This window comes from Tympanuchus pallidicinctus, unplaced genomic scaffold (genome assembly GCF_026119805.1).
Source record: "Tympanuchus pallidicinctus isolate F22 unplaced genomic scaffold, pur_lepc_1.0 scaffold3, whole genome shotgun sequence".
In the NCBI taxonomy this organism is placed as follows: domain Eukaryota; kingdom Metazoa; phylum Chordata; class Aves; order Galliformes; family Phasianidae; genus Tympanuchus; species Tympanuchus pallidicinctus.
Window position 1 is genome coordinate 37,027,337 of NW_026294747.1, and position 27,197 is coordinate 37,054,533.

At 48.7% G+C, this 27,197-nt stretch overlaps 1 protein-coding gene and 1 long non-coding RNA gene across 2 annotated transcripts; both read left to right on the forward strand.

The window, feature by feature from the left end:
- Nucleotides 1-6,333: 6,333 nt before the first annotated feature.
- Nucleotides 6,334-9,357, forward strand: LOC128087149 (uncharacterized). Its single transcript, XR_008209687.1, has 3 exons — nt 6,334-6,628; nt 6,861-6,932; nt 8,232-9,357. It is a non-coding gene; the product is annotated as an uncharacterized LOC128087149 (long non-coding RNA).
- Nucleotide 9,358: 1 nt separating this feature from the next.
- VSX2 (visual system homeobox 2) lies at nt 9,359-27,181 on the forward strand. The gene is made up of 5 exons (XM_052696463.1): nt 9,359-9,785; nt 10,870-10,954; nt 13,108-13,231; nt 25,225-25,405; nt 26,054-27,181. Exons 1-5 carry the CDS (start codon nt 9,359-9,361, stop codon nt 26,368-26,370), a joined length of 1,134 nt encoding a protein of 377 aa, XP_052552423.1. The 3' UTR covers nt 26,371-27,181.
- Nucleotides 27,182-27,197: the final 16 nt, after the last annotated feature.

Sequence of the window (27,197 nt, forward strand, 5' to 3'; positions counted from 1 at the left end):
CCTATCAATGGCTACAAAGTATGACCAAAAACTGAGGCAACTAAGACAACTAAGCTATCCTAGCTTATATTTTAAAATCATTAAAGCCATCTGGAACTTCGTGCCCTATGAAATAATTCACTGTTTTGGCATCACAAAGTTTCTCTGCAGTGTCACAATGAAAGAACTTCACATCAATTCAGTGTTCACTCAATACCATGAAGCAAATGTACTTATTAGTTTGAAAATTAAAATAGATTCCAATGATTTGACATGACATAGTGCAGTAATAGTACAATAACATAAAATGAAAATGCCTAAATTAACACAAGAAAATACATTTCAGAACAATTTTCAAAAAATATTGCTAAAGGAATTACTATGAGAAACAAATTTTCTGTCAGAACTCTAAGCATTTCCATCTTTTTCCAATAAGAAACTCTTAAAAACTGTCTGGCCTACTCTATTAATCATCATCACAGCTAAAATTCCAAGCCTTATACTAATACTTACATTTAATTAAATTAATTAAATTAATTATGAATTAGTTAGCTTGACCCTCCAGTGCTGAATCCTGTTATGCCTTTGTCTAATAAATTAAAGAACCTTCCATCCTCAGAAAGTGTCTCACCTAATGACTTACAGAGGGTGACCAAGTCACCTCCTAATTTTCCCCCTGACAAGCTGAATAGATTGAACTTTTTAATTTCTACTGTATGGCAGGTTTTCCGGCTTGATTTCTGATGTTCCTGTCTGAATATTTTCCACTTTTTCAGTGTTATTTTTGGAAGTTGGGGCACAAGGAGCAGACCCTCTTGTGTTCTGGGAAGCCAGGATCTGCTATTTAATATTTCTTCCCCACATCTCCAGAAACTGCATAGCTCTGATGGAGCAGATTACAGCAAAAATCCACACTTAGATTTTATTATCTGTCACGTCTCCTACATCCGCCTCCCAGCTACTACTTACCATGACAGCATCCCCCATCCTGTGACCTTCATTTTCTATTCAGAGATATATGATCTTGCATTTGGCTATATTAAAATCACATATTGTTCAAATGAGCAGAGCCTGCCAAGTGATCCAGATTGCTTGGTATAACTGACCTGCTCCCATCATTATTAATCATGCCGCCAATTTTTATGTCAACTAGAAATAATTACCAGCATTGATTTTGTATTTTCTTCCAAGTCACTACAAAAACACTGCAGGGCACCACGGACCAGGAAAAGATCTCCAGGCAATGCATCTCCAAGGCTTCTCCACCAGTGGGCTCTTCTCTTTGCATTTCTCAGAACCACTAATTAGTTCCTTTGTAATTCATTTAATGTGTGTTATTCCAGTTTTATGTTGAGCTAATTTAATGTTTTGTTTTAAACAAGATCATGGGCTGACAAGGGAACAGCTGACCAGACAGCAAGGCATGTTGTGACGACTCAAGCCACCTCCATGTACCAGCTTTGTCATCTGATTGGAAATAGTACGGAGCCTGTAATAGCAGGAGCTGCTTTCCGTGTTGGCCATGATGGCTCCCTGTTGGCACAGGGCCACCTCCAGGTTGCACACGTACTGAGGGAATGCTTCCTACCAGGTAGCATGTAGGCTGAGGCCAAGAGGAATAAGTTGAATAAGACCAAGTGTTCAAGTCCTGCACTTTGGTGACAACAACACCATGCAATACTACATGCTTGGGACAGAGTGGATGGAAGGTTGTGCAGAGAAAAAGATCTGGAGATATTGGTCAGTGCTCGGATGAACATGAGCCAGCAGCGTGCCCAGGAGGCCAAGAAGGCCAACGGCATCCTGGCTTGTATCAGAAATACACCAAGGAGTTGATCATCCCTCTGTGTTCAGCCACATCTTGAGTACTGTATTCAGTTTGGGACCCCTCACTACAAGAAGGACACTGAAGCCCTGAAGTGCATCCAGAGGAGGGCAAGAAGCTGGTGAAAAGTCTGGAGCACAGCTCTTATGAGGAACAGCTTATGGAACTGAGATCATCCAGTTTGGAGAAGAGGACACTCGAGAGAGACCTTATTGCCCTCTACAACTCCTTGAGAAGAGGTTGTAATGAAGTGGAGGTCAGCCTCTTCTCCCAGATAACGGTGATAGGACAAGAGGGAATGGCCTCAAGATGCACCAGGAGAGGTTCAAGTTGGATATCAGAGAAACTTCTCAGAGAGAGCAGTGAGACACAGGAATGAACTGCCCAGGAGGTGGTAGAGTCATTGTCCCTGGAGATGTTCAAGAAATGTATGGATGTGGCACTGAGGGATGTGGTTAGTGGGCATGGTGGTGATGGGGTAATGGTTGGGCTGGATGACCTTAGAGGTCTTTTCCAACCTTAATGATTCTATGACTCTACGATGGGTCCCACTAGGTTCAGCACGCTCCTGTTGGCTGCAGATTGTCACCCCTGCAGGAAGCCTACTGGGACTTGCGTGCCGGGTCCTGGGCAAACCTGCCAGTCCTGAGGCAAATGGGGGTCCCTCCTTGGCTGCCGCCAGAGCTGCCGCCGGTAATTAGCAGCATTAGCGGAAGGAAAGTTGCTTGCTCTGATCTCCTGTCCCGAGGCCACAAGGTCTCCGGGTGCTCTCCTTCCCTTTCCTCACTGCTCCATTGCACGCCGAGCGGCCCCCTCCCGCCCTCTCAGCAGTCAGGGAGGCTCCCGTTTGTATTTACCAGCAAATGATTAATTGCGGCTCTACGCTCACCGCTAATGCTGCTAATCCGGGCGGCTGCGTGTTCGGCCGCTCGCCCGGTGCCAGGCCCTGTGGGCGGAGGGGCGAGCGGCGGCCGGGGGCCGGGGGCCAGGCCGGGCTGTAATTACTCCCCAGACAAATCTCTGCCAACAGAGGAGCAGGGAAATCTCTGCCCATATTGCAGGGGCTGCAGCCCCCGCCCGCGGGATAATTTGAGACTCAAATCCCAGCAAAGACCTGCTACAAATTGCTGCAAATTAAGCTGATTTTGCCCCGAATGAGGGATTTTCTGCTGCAGATCAGCCCTTCCCGGAGCTGATGAGGTGGGGATTAGAGAGGGGACTGAAATCAAAGGGACAGGATGGTGCGGGAGGGGGGAGCGGGAGAAGGGAGCCCAGCAGTGAAAGTCCTGGGGCATTAACACTTATTGATTTCTACTTTGCTGACATTTTATTCTATTACCAAGTTTCCGATTAGCCTGTCGCTGGGGTCGGTGACAGCCAGAGCAGGGTGCAGGTCCAGGGCTGAGGGACACCTGCAAGTTGGCTCTGAGGAAATGCCACCATCAGGGCTCCTGGGCTGCGTGAGCCGGGACGGAGCTCTGAACAAGCCTTAGGAGCACTGGAGATGCTGTGGCTGCTGCTTTGAAGGGAGTGCCCTCCTAATTCTAACTCCTTACAACCCCCCAGATAACACATGCACACAATGTGCGGAGCCCATGTGCCCCTTCCAGCACCCGTCTGTCTATCCATCTCCCCATCCCTTCTTCTCTCCTTCCTCCCCTCATCAGGATCCTCATTTCCATCTGTTTAAACAGCAGCGGCGATGTATGTTGCAGGTATTTCAAATTGCACCATTAAAGATTTTATGTTGTGGATGTTAAAATTAAAAAGATATATGTGCAAATAGTCACTACGAATTTAATCAACTTGATTTAATACTAATAGGAAACAGCAAATGGAATTTATGACTCAAAAAGAAGCAATTTTTTTTTTAAATAAATAGAAGTACTTTGTGCAAAACAGAAAAAAAATCCCAATCTGAAGAGTTTATTAGAGTCTAATCCCCCAACAACAACCGAACCCGGGGCTGCCCACCCAATAATCCTGGCTGCCATTAAAATATTAAAGATAAATCTAATCGTCTCTTTATCCAAAATAAGCGACTTTTATGTGGAGAAAAAATGTCTAACCCTTTGGGAAGAGAATTACTCCTAATGCATCAAATGGAATTCAGTCAGAATGGCAAAACTAGGTTTAAAAGCAAATGAGATGGTAATAGAGATAAAGGCCAGTATAACAAATTAAAAACACTCATTTACACGAATTAAAATCCCTCCTAAATGGGTTCTGAGTAAGGAGGCCGCTGGACAGTCTTGGTTCTTCTTGGTGTGCAGAGCACAGGCGGACATGGGGAAGGCAAAGTACAGTGCTGAGCTGCAGGGAAGACATTTTACTTCTGCCCTCACATCCCACGGACAGTGTTCATCCACGTCCTACCAAGGCCCCGTGCTGCTACTTCAGACCCACATACACTTGGGGTTGTTCCAGCCCATGTCCTCCCAATGATTGCCTCTTTCCCAGCACCAGTAGGTGCCTTGTTCCTGGTATGTGTCTTTTCCACCCACGATCTGCAGTTTGGGCACTTGTTTTCCCCATGCCCCAGGCTTCATAACGTGGTCACATGGATCAGATCCTGTTGAGATTGCTGGTGTATCACCAGCTTGGCCTTGGTCAGCCCATCCTCCTGATAAGTGCACCTGAATGCACATCCCACCAGGAGTATTGCTTTCTGGTGCCACAGCCATGAGTCAAGGCACACTCCCAGAACAGTTGCTGTTGGCAATGGGTTACAGCCAAGCATGTTATCCAAAGCTTGGGAGACAGTTCTTTCACAGTCAACTTCATATAAGACATTTGATATATTTATAAGAACCTTTACCTGATTAAAATTTTCCTTCCAGTACAGAGAACAGACTTATTTCCATAGCAAGAAAATGGCAGGCAGTGAAAATTGAATGGTCACTATAATCAATATGTGACATGAAGAAACATGTGGAAGTGGCACTGAGGGACATATTTTAATGGGCGTAGTGGTGACAGTTGGACCAGTTGGACCAGATGATCTAAGTGGTCTTTGCCAACTCAGTGACTCTATGATTCTGTGATTTTATGACATGACATGACTAAGAGCAGGTCTTTGTAGTACTGGAACTTCAGGCTGCTTCAGATTTCCCAGAATCATTTTTGTCAACTTCATGATTTTAAGATTCTTGATGCAATTTTATAGGCAAGATAAATTAGTTAATGCTTAGGGTCTGAAAAAGAAGGTTGCTGCCTCTCAGAAAAAAACTCTCTCCTCTTCCCAAATTTCATCTTTAGTTTTTACCCATGGTGGAAAGCCTCTGTGTTCTGAATAGCACTGGGTGATGCAGTGTTCTTGACGTCTTGTCTTCTCATTCATAGAAGCATAGCAATTACAACTCCTAAAGATAGGAACATAGAATCACTAATATCATCTAGTCCAACTGTCCACCTACTACCAACATTTCCCAGCTAAACCATGTCCCTCAGTACCACATCTACACATTTCTTGAACACTCCAAGGACAGGGACTCCACCACCTCCCAGGGCAGCCCATTCCAATACCTCATATCTCTTTTGGAGAATAATTTTTTCCAACTAACCAACCTGAAACTACCCTAGAACAACCTCAGGCCATTCCCCCAGTTGGTCCTTAGAAATTCCCTCTCTGGTCAGTTGTTTTTGTTGTTTTTTCTTTTCCTTTTTGCTTTTCAATAGATCAATATCACAAGCACTTGAAACTGGTTGAGTAAAAAATAAGCTTGGTTGTTCCAGAACAGTAAAGGAACATCTACATTGATAGTAAGCTTGTTTGAAAAAGAAATAGAAATATTTATTTGTTTAGTATTATTCTCTTCTATTTTAGGGGATGGGGAACAGTGATAAGAAGCCTCCGGTTTCACCCCATCCTGCACTGTCCACTATCAGAGGTAGGATCAGACACTGAGTAACCACTCCAGGTTTGCTCAAAGGGTTAATTCCCCTCCCACTCCAGTGTACAGATAACAGAGTAGCCAATATGTGCAGTTCCCAGAAAGCCTTGGGGGTCCAGTCCTTACACCTCAGCAGCCCCCTGGAGAAAAGCCGCTGCCTAACCCCTTGTGATGAGCAGGGCAGAATGGAATGGCTTCTGTACAATGCAAGGGGGGGTCCTGGCAGCTGGGTGCTATATAGCACAAATGGAGGTGCTCAGACATGGGAGTAAATAACAGGAGAAACACCAATGTGTCTGCATCAGGATGGAAGGTGACCTGTAATGCAAAAAGCAAGATGTCACAAGAAGCATTATGTCTAGAGAAATCCTAGCTCTGCTCAGTATCAGCAGCCAGAGTCCTGTTGGTTTCAGCTGGCTGAGGATTCTACCAGGGGTTCGGATGTGCACCCTGACAATACCAGGGTAATTCAGAGCAATCCAAAACAGCAAGGTCTACTTGGAGCTGCAGTAACTCAGCCAGCAGCTGCCAGCTGTAAGCATTTAGCAATGGGCATAGCAGGTGCCATAATCTCCTTGTCATCTCTTGTATCTCTGTTGATTATTTAGAAATCAATGCACCTGATGTAAGGAAAACACGTCCCCAACAGGCCTCTGATGTAGCAGATATCAGAAGCACCTATGGTTTTTGTTTGCTTTTAAAGGAATGTATCTGACAACTTGAGCTCTGTGGAGTCAAAGATTTTAAGGCCTGGAGGGACTGCTACCATCTTCTAGTCTGAACTTCAGCATAAAACAGGCTACAAAACTCCACCAAATAATTCCTGCATTAGAGCAATGGTTTCTGGATGAGTTATAGATCATCTCTTAAAAAGACTTTCAGCCTTGGTTTGAAGACTTTATGTGACAGAGAGAATCTATGACATCTGCAGGTAGGTAGCTTCAGTCACTCCTTGTGCTTCAGCAGTTTTTATTAATATAGTGAGTGTTTGTTCTTGTCATATTAGCATTCTCATGTCCTATATCCATCTATAGTGCAACATATGGCAGCAGGATAATGAAAATGCCCGGTGTCTGTGACTACAGTAGATCATAAGTTAAAGAACTACTAAAATAAAAATGGACTAGAAGAGACTTTTATACAAAGTATTTTTCCCCATGCAGGGTTTGAAAAGAGAGAGGCAGAATTGGCGTTGCCACTTCCATCAGTAGAACATGCAAAGGAAACCAGGACAGGTGAGGCTGTACTGAAAGGACTGAAAAGATACTGCTGAGCAAGGGAAGAGCATGGGAACATGAGGTCTGTGACCCAGTGAGTGTGAACCCATTGCAGTTTGTAGAGGCAGAGGGCAAGGTGGCTTTGAACCAAGTGCTGAATGAAGTTACACACAACACATGGTAGAGATGGCAGGGAAGTGACACTTCTTTGCAGACTGAGGGGGGTGATGGTGACAACATGTTTCTGGTGGAATTCAGAGTGTTCATGGATGCAGAAAAAAGGTGGGAGAAAGTCAAGACTGGGTTAGTTGTAGAACAGAGCAATAGAAAAGCTTGGGTTGGAAATGACCTTAAAGCCTATCCAGTCCCAGCCCTATGCTGTGGGCAGGGCTGCCCCCACCAAATCAGGCTGCCCAGAGCCCTATCCACCTGGCCTCAAGCACCTCCAGGGATGGGGCACCCAATGCATGTGCTCAGGATGAAATATGGGTTTGCAGACAGATGAGAAAAGAGGAAAAGTTCAGCATCACAGTTAATGCAGCAGAACAATGGGGGAAGATAAAGGATGTGTTGGAGTATGAAAATGTGATAAGGTTCTGAGGGGCTCTCCCCAGGGGAGCGTTGGAGTTGTTAGGATGAGGAAAGCTCCAATAAAGCCAATATTTACTCTGATCATGGCAGGCTGAAAAGGTTGCCGGAGATTAATCATAGAGATATTGAAATGTAAGTAAGTGTTCAGTGACTTAAGTCCACTGGACTTACTGAAATGTGAGTTCAGATTCCTAATCACAGGAACTGTGCTAGCTTGCAGGGAGGCAAAGAGCAATGAGAGCAGGCATATTAAAAAGCAGACTGCCAAACATAGAGCTCTGTAGCTCAGTGACCAGAGTCACAAAGAATTTGACAGAGGGGGAGCAAGCTGCCGTCACAGCCCTGGGGCATGGCCGAAAAAGGGAGGGCCTCCAGCACCCCCAGGGTAGCAGTGGGGTGAGGCTGTGCAGGTACATTGGGTGTAACCATGCAGCAAAGGCAGCAAATGCCCTAGTGGGCAGGTGGGGAAATGTTGGGAGAAAAGCAATGAGAAGAGAATTAAACATGAGAGAAAGACTCTATGTAATTCTACAGACTGACTAGTTTGACTTTTGTGTAAACAGTGGAACGAACTACTGCGCTTGCAGATCACCAGCTGCCATTCAGGGAGGCACAAAGTGACAGAGGTGACACCTGCTGCAGAGTGGTCCTCAGGCTCATAAGCTCTGATGGACTTAAGATAGAAAATGTCATCATCCTCAAATAATTATTCCTTTCCTTGTGTAGGGATGCAAAGTCAGGCCTGGAAGAAGCAAGAGAAGGAGGAGGATGGCCACAGAAGTTTGAGAACATGGGTTCAGGCTGAAATGCTGCCTCTGTGCATTATTGCACCACGTGTGAACCCAGGATAGTTCTGTAGGTGCAGGTGCCGTGTGCAGGTACTCACCCCAGCACCTGTGCTGATCATGGGAGCCAGAGGATTTCAAAGGGCTTCAGATATGGTGATCTGGTAGGGGACAGTCTTAGCAGTATTCCATCAGAGTGAGAGTGCCGTTGGTTTGTCCAGAGAAGGTGTGACATCTGGCATCTGAAGTAGCCCAGAAACCTTTTGCAGGCCGAGACTCTAAATTAGGATTCCCAAAATCCGCAGAGCACAGTGTATGGGCTGCCAGGGGCTGTTAGGCAATCCCGAAGGACCTTGACCATCCCAGACAGATCCCAGTTTCTGTAGCTGCTCCCATTTCTAGAGGCACATGCTGTGAAGGAGCTACCTGCTTGAGTGAGTGACACAGGTGATGCCTGAGGATCTCTCTTCAATGAATGTTGAAAAGGTTGGGGTCAGGCATGCGGGACAAGGTGTGTGGTGCTGTGCCCACGGGTGGTGAGAGATGCTCTCAGCTACCACAGCACCGTGTGGTGGATCTGCCTGTGGGTGGGCGGTGTTGGTCCTCTGATGACACAACCCAGATGTTTCTCCAGCACATAATGCTCAGCCCTACTCTGCTTCAAAGAACACAGCTCAGCCTCAGTCCTGAGGTCCTCTCCACGCACCGTAATTCCCTGCAGACCACCCGTTGATCACTGCACGAGCGGCAGACCCGGGGATCCGGCGTTTTCCCCAGAGGCTCTTCCACGTATCCCTCCTCGGGGCCGCTGCCCCACGGGCCGGAGCCCCGTTTTGCGGCAGGGCCCTGTTCCGCCCAGCCCAGCTCCCAGACCTGCCCCGCCGAGCACCGGCCCCACCGCCGCCGGTGCCGGTGGCGGCTTTTTGGCATCCCTAATCGCGGCTGGCCCCTGTGATTGGCTGCGCGGCTCTGACCCCGCTCGGGCTCCCGGCTGGGCGGATAAAAGGGGCCTGAGCCGGGGGCTCCTAGGCATTCCCGGAGCGGGCACCAGGGACCGACGGCCACAGCATGACGGGCAAAGCGGGCGCGGCGCTGGCCCCCAGCCTGCCCGGCAAGCCCAAGCCCGACGGCGCGGCCGCCGCCGCCCCGCCGCCGCCGCCCCCCGCGGCGGGAGCCAAGCCCAGCTCCGGGCCCACCCCTCCTCGCTGCACCGGCTTCGGCATCCAGGAGATCCTGGGCTTGAACAAGGAACCGCCGTCGCACCCGCGGGCCGCCCTGGACTCCCTGCCCGCCGGGCACCTGCTGGCGGCCCGCTCCGTCCTCAGCCCCGCCGGGGTGGGTGGCGTGGGCATGGGGTTGCTGGGGGCCGGAGGCATCCCCGGCTTCTATGCGCAGCCCACCTTTCTGGAGGTGCTCTCCGACCCGCAGAGCGTCCACCTGCAGCCTTTGGCCCGAGCTCCCGGGCAGCTGGACAGCAGCCAGACGGCCAGCTCAGGTAGGCACGGTCCCGGCCCACGGGGGCACCTCCGCCGGCAGACACCTTCGGAGCCCCGCGCCCGGCGGCGGAGAGGTGATTTCGTTTCGGAACCGAGGAGAAGGAGGAAAAGAACGAGGGAGCTCGGGACCGGCCCTCCCCGGCTGAGGCCGCGGCCGCGCCGTGACGGCACGGCCCGTGGCTGCACCGAACACCGGCGGAGCGGCCCTCGCTCGGCCCCGGCGGCCCCAACTCGTTGCCGAGAAATTAAGGCCCGCTTCCATCCAGTATCCTAGACGGCGACAGCCGCCCGCAGACCCCGCTCCCAGGCCGCCCCCGGAGCGGCGGGCAGCGGTGTCCCGCTTCGTCACCGAGCGTCCTTCCGGAGCTCCCGTACCGTGCCCGCCGTCCCCTCCCGCAGCGTGGCCGCCGGGAGCGTGGAGCCTCGGCCGGCGTCTGCCGGGTGGCGGCTGGCGAGAAGCAGCCGGAGCTCGGGGCCAGTGCTGGGGCAAGGCGGCCCGCACCGAAACGCGCCTCCCGGCTCCGAGCTCCGGCGGCTCCCGAGGGGCGAAGGCGGCACCGCCCTGCCCGCAACACCCCCGGCCCAGGCACCCCTGGGACGAGCGGCGGCCGCGGGCAGATGCCATTCCCGGCAATGTTTTTCCCCGTGGCTGCAGCAACCTTTATTTTTCCTCCTTCCCGGCATTTCAGCTGAGCAGCGCGGGTCCCCTGCCCCGGGGCGGGAGGCAACGGGTGCCCTGGCTCGGGGAGGGGGCCGCGGCTCCCTCCATTTCGTACATTTTGTTGAGATCGCGGTCTCCGCGTTTCGGCGGCACGACAACGGCAGCCCCGCAAACGACTCCGGGCGACATAAGGGACGGCGAGAGCCTGCTCCCGGCCCGCAGCCCTTCTCTGAGGGGTGCGGTGTCCCCGAGCCGCCCGCAGCGGGATCTGGGCCGGGGCCGGGACCGGGCTGCAGCCCACAGTCCCCGGCCGCGCCGCGATCGCAACGAAAGCTCCGGGCGGAGATGCCGGAGGGAGAGGATCTGCGGGGCTCCGGCGGGGAGCGAGCCCCAGCCCACGCCCGCTGCCCTTCTCTCCGCAGATTCCGAGGATGTCTCCTCCAGCGACCGCAAAATGTCCAAATCTTCCCTCAACCAGAGCAAGAAACGAAAGAAGAGGCGGCACAGGTAAGCAAAGCCTGGTGGCCCCGCATCTCCTCCCGGGAACCGGCAGCACCGGGCCCCGCTGCCGCTTCGCGTCCACAGCAAGTAGGATTCGGGACGTGCCCGTAGGAGCGGGAATTGCAACGGCGGTTTGGTTTGGTTTTCTGGCTGCGGGTTAGGGCTGAAAAAATTCCCAACCCGTCCCAAAGCGAAGAGGTGAAATAACCAAAAGCGCTCCTCGCTTAGCAACCTAAAATTGGGCTGTCAGCAAGGGAGAATTTCTATCAAGGATCTCAAAATTTGCTACTTAAAAATTAATGTTTCGCCAATAGATGCAATAGTCGGGAGGTAGTCCCAGCCCGCGGAATGCCTGGAGACTCGCTCTGGGGAATGCTCTGGGGCTCGCTTCCCCTCGCTCCTCCCGCAGTGAGAATGGAGTTGGATGTCCGTGCTTTAAAATTGGAAACGAACCTCCCGCCTCGGCTCGTGGCACCGCTGCTGCCGCAGGGCCGGGATGAAGGCACCTGGGCATCGTCCTTCGGGGCTGACTATGGAGCAATTAAATCAATCCCGCCACGGTGCGGGAGGTGAATTAAAGGTGCCCCAGCGAAAGCTCAGCGGCTGCGTGGGTCCAGAGGGATCCGAGCAGGAGGTGCGGGGGTTCGGCTTGAGCTAGCGGGGTGCTGCCGGGCAGGTGCTGTTCCAGCACCAACGAGGATTCGTTTCTTTCTTGCGAGTTGAAACAGCGCATAAAACTGTTCCGTTTCCAGCTCCAAACAGCAACAGACCCGTAGCACTGGCCGGTGGTTATGCATTCTGTAAGGAATGGTTAAGGGCTGTGGTTGTACCGAAGCAGCTGACAGGCCGATAGCTCGCAAATAGCTGCAGGATTTGAGCAGCAAACGGCTGAGTGCGATGTGTGCTGCACAGGGCCGGGGCTGCCCGGGAGGCAGCGGGGAGAGCCGAGTGGGCTCCGGGCACTGCCCCGGCGCGGGAGGTGCGGGGCTCCGCGGCTGAACCGGATCCGAACGGGGAGCGCCGTTCCTCTGCTCCCGGGGAGAAGCAGGAGCCGCCGTGCGCTGACCCCAGACTTCCCACATTTGTGAGAACGAAAAGTGTTGAAAAAGAAAATGGATTTCGTTGTGAACGGGGACCGGGAGCTGACGGTGGGCGAGTGCCTCGCATTTGCATGCTGCTTTTCTAGGTAATGCCATCTATCTGGCAGCATCGTTCAGGTTCTAAATAGCTGAGGATATTTTTGAGACTTTCTGTTTGTGCCCTCTGGAATTTTGTGGCTTTCCTGAAACTCCTGCATATTTTTTAAAAAACGATTTTTTTTTTCACTCTTTTTCCTTACGGCTGCTGTATGTTTCTTAATAATTTGCACAGTTACCTCGAACAAAGGTTGTGAGTTGCTGTTGTTGTTGTTTTTCTGGTAGGATTTTTTTGTCTGCTGTTTGGTTTTTGTTTGTTTGTTTGTTTTTGCCATCGAAATGCTGTGAGTTCTCACTGAAAATCGCATTTTGCATACAACGGGGCTTTAGGGTGAGAACCTCAGTTCCTGCAGAGTTGAAATGGTCCGAGACCTCTCGGCCATCCCCTGAGAAGGGCTCTCAGCTGCCTTGGTGTCCCTGCTTTTCAGTCTGCCTGTCCTAAGAGTGAGCAATGCTGCGGCTGCTGCCTGCCCAGGAGGTTCCTGGAGGACAACAAGGCAATGCCAGCTGACAGAGAGCAGCTACTGGGGTATCAGTGTGGGAGCAACCAGTGTGAAGGTGGAGAGGGGGAGCTGGCACTGCACATCTGGAGCTCCAATCCAGAGAAGGGCAGGATGCAGCAGTAGAGCACAGAGTGAGTAAAGGCTTGGGAGGTTCAGTGGGAGCCCAGGCTCCAGGGAAGGCTCTCTGCCCCTCTGCTGGCCATGGGGGGATGTTCCCAGCAGGATGTCCCTGACCAGGAAGGTGATTTGTAACTATACCAAGCTCTGTCTTCAGCCATTTTCAGGTTCTCCTTTTACCTTGACACCTGACCTTTTGTGCACAAAAACACAGGAGGTGAAGGGGAAATACTATGCTTTATCAATTACTCAGGTTTCTGTAGCATCTGTGTTCATTTCTCTGACTCTGTATTTCCTTTGCTGCATGTTATGTTTTTTGGTCAAAGAGTTTTGTTCCTCTCAGGACAATCTTCACATCCTACCAACTGGAGGAACTGGAAAAGGCCTTCAATGAGGCTCACTACCCTGATGTGTATGCTAGAGAGATGCTGGCCATGAAAACAGAGCTGCCAGAAGACAGGATACAGGTAACAGTATTTCTCGGTCCCCTTGTCCTGCCTCTCCTGGCCATGCTCATCCCAACCTGGAAGAAAGGAGACACATGGGACAGAGTTTGCTTCTCAGATTGAACCCCCTGGGCTGTCCATTCCCTTTAAAAATGTGGGCAGCCAGACCAGTTGTTTTTTTGCCCATTTGTATGTGGGGTTTGTATGTCAACATGTGCTGTGTGTGGGATGTTGCAGTGGTGATTTGGGGTGTGTGTGTGTTAAAGAGGGAATCTTGAATCGCTGAAGGGGAACTGCTGTGCAAGGAACGTCTGTAGGGTTTTGAGGTATTGGTAGTACAGGTGAATGAGAGTTGGCTAGAGTCAGGATCTGGGTGGCCAGACTGGGTGGGATGGATTTCATGTGTGCCCCTCTGGACTCAGACCTGGGGGCCACAGCAGGTAGTTGGCCCCTCTGTGGGCAGAGTTGAGAGGTGAGCCTCAGCTGTGATGTCTGCACATCTCTGCGAACTCATTGCATTTGCCTCTTCAAATACAGCTTCCCTGAATGTTTCTGTGGATCTTTATTTTTTTGATTACATGTAATGTTTGGGCAATATTTGTGCCAGCCCTGTGATGACACTGCAGAATGTTCTTGGGCAGATCCAACACGAAGTCCACCAGGGCGAACTCAGCAACTACTTTGTGCCTGGCTCCCTCCAGAACCCTTGTGAGGCACAGGGGTGTAATGGCCAAGACTTGAACCCATTTTTGCTGATGCAGTATTTACAACGGTGTTGCGTTTGCTGTTAGGTGAATCTGTGAGTCCTGGTTTCAAAGTGAGCTGGGCTTCTTGCCCACTGTGTCAACAGGACTCCTGCTGACCTAACAGCTTGTAGACACTGTGCACAGATTTCTGCTGGGCTTCAGAAGTCCCTTTGTTGGAAATCCTCCCGGCCATTAGATAGGATTTTTGTCTGAGCAGCAGGACCCAATAGTTTACCTCTAGAGAGAGTGAGCTGCATAAGAAATTGCTTCTGCACATGCACAGGTTAAAAAGCCCAGGGAAAAGGGACCTGTGGAAGGTCAGTGTTGCCTGCATCCACCATCTGACGCTGGGCTGGCAGGAAGGCCTTGTGCACTGCATGCACTGCTTCACATCTGGGACATCCTCCTGGCACTGAGAGCCATTATGTTATCTGACTGGGAAAGGAAGGAGTGGCTAACTCATTCCAGCTTTCTGGCATGCTGCCTGTCATTCTGTAGCAGGCTAATGAGCAAACACAACTCTTCCTGTACTGCTGGGTTTTTAAACCTAGGGGATCTCTCTGCCATGGCCCCTTGCCCAGGAGTTCAAGGCAAACCTGGCCTGCAGAAGCCCCCAGTGATGTGCATGTTCTGAGCAATAGGTGCTGCTAAAGGCACAAGTATTCCAGGAGAAAGTCCTCGAGTGGCATTTTGCTTATCATGAAAGGGGAAAGAGAAGCAACAGAATTCCTATGGCATCTATTGTGTGAGTGCCTGAGGGTCATATTAAAACCCTGAGCACCACTGATGGGGAGAAGTGTCTGTTCCCACTGATCCTTCCAGAGAGTCAGCACCAGAGCATCCTTTACCACATGCTACATGAAGCCTCCCTGTTCATAACTCTTATTTTGTGTCAAAAATCAATTCCTAGCTTTGGTCATGTTGCTTGATACTTCTCTCATGTTTCAGCTTAGCACTCTTAGTATGAGTTGTTTCTCCCTTTATTATAGCATTTTCTAAGGACAGTCATGGCCACCAGCTTAGACCATGGTGCGAGGTTGATGTTGGGATGGGTCTGAGAGCAGGGCAATACTCTGTGATACTTACTGAGTGCTTTGAGAGCTTACCAGGGTTTCAAATTCATATAAATACTTCAGTATCTGGTGGCAAAGGCTTCCACAGCAGAATCACATGAATGAAGTACATCTTGCTTTGAATCTGTGAGCATCATTTAGTGCCACACACTTCTCTTGGAAGAGGCAGCCTTCTTCACAAGAGGCATTCCCTTCTTCATAATATTTACAATTTTGCATCATCTTTTTATTTTTTTTTTTTCCCTTGTATGTGTTTCTAACTGATGAGGGAGGTCTCTATTTCTGCATTCTCACTGAAGCCTGCAGTTCCTCCCATCTCTCAGCACTGCTCTCTCTCCTGTAGGTCATTAATGTGCGTGGTTTCTCAGATTGTTGTGGATATCGCATGCCATGGGCTCTTGCAGCGTTTCATGCGGGTTCCCACTGGATCCTCACCTAAGAGTGATATCTGCCCCTTATTTTCATTCATGGGATTATTTCTCAGGAGGTAGTAGTCAAAGAGAAAGTAAATCACCTATGAAATTCAATATGAAAGTGAAATTCGGAGAGTGCAATTGAGAGAATGATATATAGGAACTGCTTGCGTGTAAAACCTCCAGCAGAACACTACAAATAGCCATCAGAGGCCACAAAAGTTATTGGTGTGAGAGAATATTGAATTCAGGAAAAGATATTCAAATCTTCCATTTACAGAGAAGATGAGCATGTACTATTTTTTTTATTATTATTTTTTTGAAGGCAGCATTCCTTGCCTTGCATAACCATCTCCTGCACTGAACTGGCTGCTGCTGGGAGGATTGTGAGCATCCTCCCACTGGGCAACGTGGGAAAAAGATTTGATTTTCCCAATGAGACACAAGTCAGACCAGATGTCACTGTGGCTGTTTTGCACGGTACTTGTAATGGATCACATTAATCAATGCATTGAGAAAAATATTCGGGAGAGTTTAAGTGCTGCTACTAAAATCAACCCAGACCATCTTGTACAATGTAGGTGGGGTAAATAGATTTCTGCAGGGATGTATATCCTGAATAAGCAACTTGAAGTGATGAAAACAGCCTCAAGCTGACAAGTATTTTAATGTTTGACTTAAATTAGAGCCTTTATCTCAAAAGATTCTCTTAAACGTAACGTGTGGATTTAGATAAGTTATTTCTATTGAGTTTATTAATATGTGACATTTTCAAACTTTAAATGCCATTATCTATAATACCAAAGGTCAGTAACAGATTGATTTGGTTTATTGAAATGAGAGTAGTGGTGTTGCTCTTTCTGAGGTTTGAGGTTCCAACCTTTCATAACTACTCTCAGCAGGTGACAATCTGACTATTTTCAGGTGATTCTCACACTTAGGCCAGGCACAGGGCCAGAGGGTTCCCACCCATGCAGCAAGTTGGTGATGACCGTGTAGCTGGAGGTGAATGACCAGGACGAGTGGGCTGCTTGGTAGTAGATTATCAAGGTGATGGAGAAGCTGAAAATGTTGCTGTTGTGTGAGCCAACCTCTTCAATAGCTTTTTTTTTTTTTTTTTTTTTTTTTCTTTAAAGAGTCCTGCAAGAAGTTAATCATGAAATAGAACTAAGGAGATATGCTGGCAACCTTTTCCAATAATGCCTGAGCACTGGGACAAGCCACAGCAGTATGATACCAGATAAATATCATTAACTTTCCCTGTGCTTTTAGAGATGTAGGAAGTGTACAAGTGAGAGTAATAACACTAATCAAGCTTACTGGCTTGGTGAGAATATTATTATGAGTGGTTCTCATAGCGTATGGTGCATCTCTGCCTCCATGTCTTTAATTGGAACGTGAGAGGTTCATCCACTTTGCTGCCTCTTCAATATTGTGCTTGTTTAGTTCATCTGACTTCATATTAATTTTAATTTTTCAATTAAGAGTTGTTTAATTTGGCCCTTTCTGTAATTGAGTGTTTTCATTACCCTTTATCTATGGCTCATTTTCAGTTCATGTGCTGAAACTTTGTTTACGAGTTAATTACCATAGCTGTAAGCAGAGGGGCTGGGTGGTGTGCAAACACAGGGGCCCTTGCAATCCTGGTTTCGCCATCTGAAAAGTCTCACATCACATGCATTTGGATAGAGCAAAAAATGAGGCAGGAAGGTAAATGGGTGGCATGGAACACCTGCTTACTGTAGAGTGGAAATTTCTTGCCTGTTGCTAGACTTTGCAGGTAACCTGCCCTGTTTGTGTATTTTACCTGGGTAGAGTTGGGGCTGTAGGTATTATTTGTTTTTGTTGTTGTTGGTGGTGGTTTGGTTTTTTTTGTGTGTTCTTTTTTTGTTTGTTTTTGAGCAGTGATGGAGGCATAGAGGTATGTACCTTTGTATTTCCAGGTACCACTTTATCTCTCTGCATTCCATCCCCAAGTTCCGTTGGTAACAGACTAGATTTCTAAACAGGACAGAAATTCAAACTAAGCCAACCTTGGATGTCTTAGTCTTCTGCCTTCTGCTCTGCCCCCTGCAAGATGTTCACAACTGTCACAGCATAAGGGTGTCACAGCATGATTTTGGTGTGCTCCTCCATAATAGAAAGAAGAAAATGGGGCAGTGCTTTCTCTGTGGTTTGGAGAGCCCACACCTAAGGTCAGGCACCTCCAAGTATTGAGACACTTCTCTGTGAGAGGGAAGACGGCTACCAACAAAACATACCATGGGCCATTGCTGTGAAAGCCTTGGCAGGGCCTTTCTCCATCACAGATGGGAGAATGAGGGAGCAATGGCTCTGCAGGGTCTGTGCCACACTATAACTACTCAGGATCTCTTCCCCACATTTATCCCACTGTTTTCTTAACAGATCTCTGAATTAGCTGAGGCACTGTTGTTCATTAGTCGCTTCAATTGTTCAGTAGTGAATTCCCCTCTAACCTTTGGGTGCCTGGCAGAGAGACCAGCTGATGGTTGTGTTCAGGTTTTCTCTTAATGACCTGTTATTATGCATTTTTCCTCCCTTCCTGACTTTGAATGCAGATTTATTTTTTTAATGATTCAATAACTTAGGTGTTTTGGAGGTCTAATTTAATTTCATTAATTTACTTTTCTCCTTATTTCTTAATGTCTTTTTTTTGTGTGTGTGTATATGTTTTTGGAGCTTTTTTTTTTTTTTTTTTTTTTTTTTTTTCTCTGTATAGTGCTTATCATTTACCCTGATAGATCTCAATAATTTAAGCTTGGCTCACCCAGGGTGAGGCTGAGCTGAGTAAATGTGTGTGCAATGTTGCTGGTAGGGAAACAGCTCCTTGGAAGGCCCAAGCTAACTTGACCATGTAAACATATGTGATGAGGATCTGACCTCCTTGGTAATAGTCAGGAGACAGAATCCTGTTCTGGCCTGATCTTTGACTCCAGTGATCCTCCTTGTTCCCTGGATTCAAGAGACCCAACTGAAAGGTTGCTTATTGTGCAGGACAAGGAGTTGTGAATACCATCCTTACCATGCATCTTCCTGAGTGAGATGGCTGACGGTCCTGAGTGAGATTTGGCTCACAGGTTGCTTCTTAGCTGGTGGAGACTTCAACATAAATATTTCTGGTAGAACTGCACTTGGGTGCACAAGTACATGTAACACAGCAGAGGCTGTGTTCACAGAGTTCGTTGCATATGGATGTTCACAAAGACCAATTGAAACATTTTCTGTTTCAGAGGAGGTACAGAGCAATTTTAGCATGGGGAAATGAGGCAGGATAGCAGCTTGGTCAATGGAGGCTGGGTTTACTGTCAGCATTGTGAGCACCTATAAGATACATGCTCTGTGCAGTATCATCCCTTGTGTTAATGACAAATGTCTCCCTAGGTTGATGAGGATGGCGAGGCCAGATGAAAACACTAGGTTTGAACTGGGGGTGTAATTTAAAATGTTCTCTGGCCAAGAGGAATTTTGCCTCCTTACGTTCCCTTATTTATTATTGACTTCTTATCTTTGACTCTTTGCCAGTGATAGAGGGATGCTAGAGAAGGATTAGGGTCCCAGCAGTGGGAAAATGCACTGGGACCACGGTGAGATGAGATATTTACAATTTTGTCTGCGTAAGTCAGATAGAATGCAAAAAAAATAGTTGTATTTGCACATTTGCTGCTGTTGTATGGGATTCAGGGCATGCATGGCCTGCAAGAGCTGCAGTGTGGTATTGTCAGACAATACTTTTTCTAGGTGTTGTGCTGACCCATATTCAAAGTGTGTCTTGTGCTAGTTTGGCTTTGAGGATACTTGAATTTGGATAAACCACTGTATCTTTGCTTGCAAGAGGTGAGTATTGATTTCCAGCTTATCACAGCGCATCTGGTTGGATCTGTTAGCCGAGTGGTCAGCCACAACTCCAGCTACTAGTAAGGAGGATTCTTCCCATGCCATATGAGGGAATTGCTCCTTTTAATATGAGCTCAGAAAGCTCTTTCCTAGTGTTAGGATGTGAAGGAATGATAACCCTGTGATCAGCCATGCAGGCCATGTGCAACCTTTACTGCTCTCATTTAACTTCATACCCATTTTATGCTAGCTGTAGAAAGTGATGTCACCATAAACAGTGCCAATAATTTTGACGTTACATTTGAAAAGATTCCAATAAAGTGTTGCCAGGCTTACGCAAGCGCTGCAGTTTTCACTAGCAGCCAGTTGACTGGAAGCTTTCCTGGGGTGGTTGCTGCAGGCAGGGATCTGAGGAAGTCTCAGTACCCAATCAGATCTTGCACTACAAACCCCCAGGTCCCATGAGTGTGAACGGGGAGATGCTCAGGGAAAGGCTGAGGATGTGAGCAGTGCAAAGAACAGCCCCATAACTGTACCCAGCCAGAGCACTGGCCCTGTTCAGCACAGGGGATGATGATGATATCACTGTATTTTTCTGTGGAGGTTTTAATTGTGTCTACTCTCAGTTAGAGGCTTTTATTGGAAAAGAAGTAAATAGGGAGGTGCATTGTTGTCAGGGAGAACTGAGTGCTGAGAAGACAGGACCGTGACCATGGTGGCACTATGACAGTGGATTATAACCAAAGGCAATGTCACAGAAGTCCAGAGAGCTTTCTGGGTTTTTTGGTGTGGAAGGACAGGGACCTCCAGCTGTATCCTCAGTCCAAAAGCTCAATGTCAAAGATGGCTTCTTTGCAGGAATCGTACAGAGCAATAGCTTGTCTCCCTTAGCTGAAGATCGGAGCCATGGGTTTTTTTATCAGAGAATAGACAGTGTAAGATGGCTGGCAGCCCACGAGCAGCGCAGATTCTCTCCTCAACGGTATTGGGATTTTGTTCCTTTCCTCAGTTTCTGATTGTCCAACAGCTGTATGCAGCAGCTCCCCATGACCTGGCAAAGGCACATGCTGGTGTGTCAGCATGTCTGCATCTGTTTGTCTGTGCACGTGTACATACATTTGCTTGTGGCCATCTAGTGGACATTCCAGCATGTGCTGCTTCGGGCTGGGACCCTCTCGTGCTCAATCAACAATGCCCATAACGTGAAAGAACGCTGGGGAAATGCTGTGCCAAAGACACCATGTAAGATTTGGTGAAGAAAAATTCACCATTAGCTATTTTGGTGTTTTCTCTGAAGGCACGAGGAGTGCTTGGGCAGGGAACATTACTGTTTGTTCGTTAGAAAGACAAAGCATAGCCCCTCTCAGCTTTGAAAATAGAAGCCAAGAAAATTACTGTAACCAACAAAAGTCTTAGATTGTGCTCACTGAAACAGGCATAGTAACACTCTAGATGCCTTGAAGAATCCCTTTGCTGATTAAGATTCCTGGCTCATGTCTACTCTCAAGCAGATTTCTCTCTTTAGCAGACAGTGTTTCAGGAGCTGATTAGGTAAACAAACTAATATGATGAATGTGAATAACAAGGACACATTGAGTCTCATGTTCCTTTGCGAAATGAGAGATTCCTCCTACTACAATTTGCTCTTCTGCACTATCAATAATATAAAGGAGTATCGGTCATCATTTGTGCTTCAGAGGAGGAACCTGGCAAGAATAACCTTGCCAATTTTTGCTCTGAAGTGCTGTGACCCTGCAATGCAGTGCACAGTGCCTATGATTTGACTGCCTGGGGCAGTGGGCACTGAGGATGAAAATTAGATGATGGTTGGATTAGAAATATTCACGTTTGTAACACTTTCCAATACTGCTGGTTTTGGTAGGGGTCTGAGAAAGACAGGCATGTGGAACAAGCACCCAGGAGACGATGCTGAAGGTGCTGGCATTTGCTGCAGCTAGTGTGCTCACGTGGCTGGATCCAAAGCTAATGTGTCCTGTGGTAAAGAAAACATGAAATCTGGAATGCTGTCAGAGTAATGGGACAAGAACAGTCATCTGCTGATAGTCATCAGCAGAGGTACAAGTTTCATGAGCATTAACCCTTGGAAACATCCCAGCGCATCACTGAAACATTCCCCTTTCCTGCCTGATGAAGGTCAGCCAGGAAGAAACACCAGACCCTTTTCTAAAGCGAATTGGAAGATGAGCTCCTGTAGGCTGAAGTGACCAAGCCTTTCCTACCAAATGTTTCACAGAATGTTTTCTTCTGACATACCAAATCTCACCGCCTGCTGCCCTGTTTCCTCTTTCCGGCTCTTGGGAAAGGGTATGGAGAAGGTGGTTTTAGCCAGTACAGCTGGATGAATTTCTACAGTGTCCCAGCAGACGAGGACAAGGGGTCTTCATGTGTGCCTGCTAAGAGACAAAGAGGCATCCCTCAGAGCCCGGTCAGCTTTCCCTTCCTTCTGCGCCTTATCCCCGCCAAATGCTGTCTCTGTTCAGTCACTCCCTCTAGCGTTCATCTCCACCCTACGACATCATGAAGTCCTTTTCACATCCTTTACTAATTCAAGAAATTTGTACCCCTTATTTCTGAAATACCTCTCCTTATTCAGATCTATGCTTAAAAATGTCTTTAAAGAAGTTGGTTCTTAGGTATTCTGGTCACTGCCAAGAAACCAAGGAATAGCAAGACAGATTTACCTACTTCAATGTTATCCAGTTTCTGAGGATAGGACTTTTGGAAAAAGCATCCTATCTTTCACAGAGGTGAAATTAAAAGGATGCAAATTATCTTAAGCAGTAGACTGTTGGTCCAAAAAATGCCTTTGCCCACCAGATTGTGATAGCTTTGCAAAAACATCAGATATGCTTCAGTAAACACAGTCTGAAATTAATAATGGGTGTTAGGTCATGAAGTGTGGAAGTACAAACCCAGTCCTTTCAGCATACCCAGTGCTGTGTCATGGAGAACCAGAGGAAAGCAAGTGAAAGGCAAGCTGCAGGGGTAAATACAGCATTTCATAAAGCTGAGCACATGGGGTGGGAAGGGACAAGTCCAAATATAGGCAGAGTTAACATTACTTGAAGCAGACCAAATTTTATGAAGTCAGAGGAAGTTGTAGAACAAACGCCTGAAAGCAAAATCTTCAGCTGAAGAAGACAAAATACCAAAATTTAAAGTAAACTGAAGAACAACTATAAAGGAAGGAAAAGTGGGATACCTACAATCAATACCTCTATTTTCAGAAGTTGTGGCTGATGCACCAACACCACTTTAAGTACCTCAGCACTAATAATAATCTCCATGTTGCACAATGGAGGCATAAGAAAATTTTGGTAATGTGTCAAGAGATCCTAAGAAAAGAATAAGATCTTCTCCCAAAACAAAGTCTTAACTGAGGAGCTATATGACTGAGAGCAAAATCACTAGATTGGGCCCCAGAGAATAACTCTGCCCATCCACAATGGTGTTGCATTGAGTCTGCAGGTGCCATACTGGAGCTTATCTCACCATGATGTGTGGGATGGGGTGGTGGTAGAGGAGCTGGGCTGGGTCCTGGCCTTGGAATATTTGACATTGAGCACCACTACTTTCACTTGAGATCCTATCTGAGGTTAAGGTCCTGGTGTCAAAACAAGACGGACAGCCCCTCCTGCTAGAAATTCTGCCATTTCAACGTTTCTTTTTCCCACTTCAAAACCATGAGGAAATTCCCATCAAATTTCAAAAATTGATTTGGGAAATCTAATGACCTTACAAGGCTGTTGATGTCATTTTGATTTGCCCATTTGGCACTGTAGCGTAGATCTTGCTTGTTACATGGACGAGATTAAAATACAACACTGAGAAGAAACCCATAGGTAATTTTGATTATTCTTCCACTGACCAGAGGCAGCATTTATGTATAACTGAATCAGCATTTTGTCAGAAAATTTTCCACCAGCACCAGTCAAAATTGGTCTGCCTATGGCAAAACCTGGGCTGCCTCCTGCATTTTTTTTGCTCATGCTGGGGGAGAAGAGATGTTCTGTTGCTGCAGGTTTTGGGGCAGCACTAAAAGAGACCACTGCTGTAGCAGGATTGAGAGCCATGGAGCAAGGGGGAGCCTGAGGAGCATGGAGTATGATGTTTGGGGAAACGAGGCAGGAAGAAGGGAAAGAAGGCAGGTAGTGAAAGCCTCAGTGAGGAAGCACCTGAAGATAAGAATTGAAGAGATTTTTAAAAGTTGCCCACTTGGTACCTGGTGGGAAAAAAAAACAAAAACCAAAAAACAAAAAACTGTGTCTGATTGAAAATCCCAGTGAACATTTGTGCAAGCCGTTCTGAGTACATGGGGAAGTGTCACTTCAGCTCCAGACCAAGGCAGTTTGGCAGGTGCTGTCCTCTGGATTTTGCAGGAAGCATCCTGGCTGTAACATCTCCTCTGCTGGGCACAGGGGGTCTTCTGCCAGGACAATCTGGGATCACAGCTGCCGAGCCCATGTCTTCCATCCCTGCAGAGGATGCTGTGCAGTCTCTTCTGGGCAGGCAGGTGAAAGAGGTGAGCTCACTGTGCTCTGAAGGGGCCTGGCAAGGCTGCACCCAGACAAAGGTCTCACTGCCCCCACGAGCCGGGGGTCTCAGAACCCTCTGTGCTCCCCCCTGCAGCCCCTGCTCCCCCACAGCTGAGGCAACAGAGGGTTAAGCTGTCAGCTCTGTAATGTTAAACAGGTGTCAAAGGCACCTCCATATATCTGCAGATTGAAATCAAATTCTTTGCAGTATAAAAAGATAAATTACCCAGGCGATTCCCGCCTCATCCCACTCATCAGGCCAGCGCCAGACGGCAAGCAATTTTTTTTTTTAATGTGCTAACGACCTAATCAAGCAATCAAGTTGGAGAAGATTGCGGAGTGACCCCGAGCATCCATCTGCCAGCGAGACCCCGCCATTCATTTCCATTCTGCCGTGTACTTTCCGGGAAAGGGAGGGAAAAAATAGGAGGAAAAAAAAAAATCCTAAACAAATTAACACCCAATTTTCTGTGAGTCTAATTAGTTAAATGAGGAGGTGTTTGGGGTGTCCACAGGGAGGGAGGGGCTGCCTTTTGGAGAGGCGACTGGTAACTCCATGGCATTAATTAGCGCAGGTCAATGGCGTGGTTCCCCAGGGACCTGCTGCTTTAATTTCCCGTGATATTTCAGTGCCTGAGGCCCATCGATTCAAACTGAAATTAACTTATTTTTCAATCAGGCCTGGGCTGCCCCTGGGGCTGACTCTTCCTTTGCCTCCTTCTGAATAGACCTCGAGCAATTTTTCATCTAAAGCTGATGCCTCTGCTCTGCGGGAAGGGAGGGGTTGTGGGGAGGGAGGAGGGCAGGCAAGACAAGAGGGATGGAAATCGGAGAGCGAGCGCTAATAGATTTCTGTGAGCCACCCCTGCCTCCGCCCGCGTCTGTGCTCGCTGCCCCCCAGGTCACAGCTTGGAGATTATTCTGCCAATTTTCTGAGAAGATGTGGGTCTTTTCAAACAGGGAATTCAAGGCAAGCGGCACAGATCAGCTCCCTCTTCTCCTGCCTATCCAGAGCATCTCCCCCAGCTCTGCTGTCCCTGTGGCACTGCAGCACACAGCCCCTTGCTGCAGCTCAGGCGCCCAGTAAATAATGAAAGCAAATCCAAGACATGAGAGCCAAACTCTGCTGGAAAAAAGCGCAATGGCAAATTAATTACATCCTGCAGGGAGGGATGGGACCTGCTCTCATGCTTGGCCCTTGTTGTTCCTGCAAGGAGGAGGGAGAGAAATACCCAGTGACTGTTGTATGAGGCTTTTGGGAAGGTGTACATGTGCCTATCTTCATCCTCTTGCACAAGCACACGTGTGCAGGGATGGGATATCACATCTGCTGCCCCCGATGCTCACAACCCTCCCTATCCTCCACTCCAGGTCTGGTTCCAGAACCGCCGGGCTAAGTGGCGGAAGCGAGAGAAGTGCTGGGGCCGGAGCAGCGTGATGGCCGAGTACGGACTCTATGGAGCCATGGTGCGTCACTCCATCCCACTGCCTGAGTCTATCCTCAAGTCAGCCAAGGACGGCATCATGGAATCGTGTGCCCCGTGGCTCCTGGGTAAGAGAGCAGCCAGCCTCACAGGGGTGGCAAGGAGGTCAGGATGAAGAGGGGTGTGAGGAGAAAACTTGATGGGATTCCAGCTTGCTCAGGATCCCTGCAAAGTTGTACAGAGTGCCAAGACCTCTCTTGTACTCATCCCACTTCCCTTCCTCTGGGCACCCACAAAGCTGGACTGCTGCCCTGTTTTGCTTTGTCTGCTGTGGAGGAGGGATAGTGGATGTAGTGGTTACCCTAATGTGCTCCTGCTCTTTGCTTCCTACTTTCTGAACTTTCAGGCTGGTTTTGTCCCAGAACTGACTGTGGGCATCTTAACAGTGGGCTGTCCTTCTGTCTGCATGAATCTGAGGAGGCAGGGGTGGGTTGTATGAGGAACTGATAGAGAAAGGCAGGGAAACCTCCCCGATCCAAGTAGCAAATGACCCCAGGGACCCAGGCCCCTGCTGTATCTAAGACCCTCATCCCTACTGAGCCAGGGCTGCACTTGCGCGGGGCCAGAGTGCCTGGCGTGCCATGACTGCTGTTTGAAGCAAGGGTTTCTGCTTTTCCTTAATTCTGGCCTCTCTTTATCTTTGCTGTTTTCAGTTCAAGATGGCTTTCCCATGCCCAGGCGCTTTTCTAAACCCGAATACCAACAATTCTTTTTAGGGATGCACAAAAAGTCTCTGGAGGCAGCGGCTGAGGCGGGGAGGAAGACGGAGGTGGAGCGCCAGGCCCTGCCCAAGCTTGACAAGGGTGACAAGGAAGAGAGGGGCTCGGATCCCAAAACCGCCATTTCCCAGGAGGAACTGAGAGAAAACAGCATTGCCGCCCTCAGGGCCAAAGCTCAGGAGCACAGCACCAAAGTCCTGGGGACCATTGCGGGGGACACCCCGAGGAAGCCAGAGAAAGGGGAGGAGGTGGCAGAGGATGAGAGGCAGACCGAGAAGTCCAGTGCATCACAGAAGGAGGAGAAGCTGATCTAGGGAAACAGAGGCTGTGGAAGCCAACCCTGACAGATACTGTGCCCTCTGGGGGTCACAGCCCCCTCTGATGGCCAGGCCTCCTGGCTGCACCCACCCAGAGTGTGGGGCCCTGGTTTCTTCATGTGGGGCTACCCAGGGGTGCCCCCAGCCTGCTCCCCTGAAGCGCAGCCCTGTCCTTCACTCCTCCACTCCTAGGGCTTTCCTTACCCCAGCCCATCCCCATCTCCATCTCCACCCCAGGGCAGGCTGCGGCTCCAGGTCCCTCAGGTTGTGGGTCTGGCTCTAGCTTAAGGCCCCATCCAGCCCCCTCCAGGCCAGTGAAGCCCAGTTCCCCTTCACCTCACACTGCATTCCACTGTGTTCCACACCCCAGAGGACCCCACTGCCCCTGGTATGATAAGTCCATGGCCCTGTGTGTGTGAAATGCTGAGCCTCTGCTATACAGCTCTCCCAGCTCAGCACTGACAGCTGCTGGGATGGGGCTGCAGATTTGGAGGGGCTGATTTCTGCCTCCATTATGTGAGAAAAAGCAGGTTTAGCTTGCAGACACCATGTCTCGTTTCCTGCTCAAACCTCCAATGACCCCAGCCTACACTGTCATCTTCCCCACACGCACTTGGAGGCCAGTGCCACACACACCCTCTCAGACAAGACATTTTCCCAAGGTATTTATTGAAGTCAGTTTGCCCCGCTCTCCTTCTGAGCCCTGAAGGGAATGACAGCCATGCAGACGCAGCCCTGGCACACGCTGTAATGTGTACATACGTCTCCTCACCGACCCCACGTGTGCACGCAGACCCATGCAGCCAAACCTGCTGTTCTTCACA

What these genes read in the sequence shown, in the direction of transcription:
- VSX2 (XM_052696463.1), top strand. Translation starts at nt 9,359, where the DNA reads ATGACGGGCAAAGCGGGCGCGGCGCTGGCCCCCAGCCTGCCCGGCAAG. An exon ending in CGAAAGAAGAGGCGGCACAG is followed by an intron (nt 10,955 to 13,107) that starts GTAAGCAAAGCC and finishes TGTTCCTCTCAG; the next exon opens with GACAATCTTCACATCCTACC. An exon ending in TGCCAGAAGACAGGATACAG is followed by an intron (nt 13,232 to 25,224) that starts GTAACAGTATTT and finishes CCTCCACTCCAG; the next exon opens with GTCTGGTTCCAGAACCGCCG.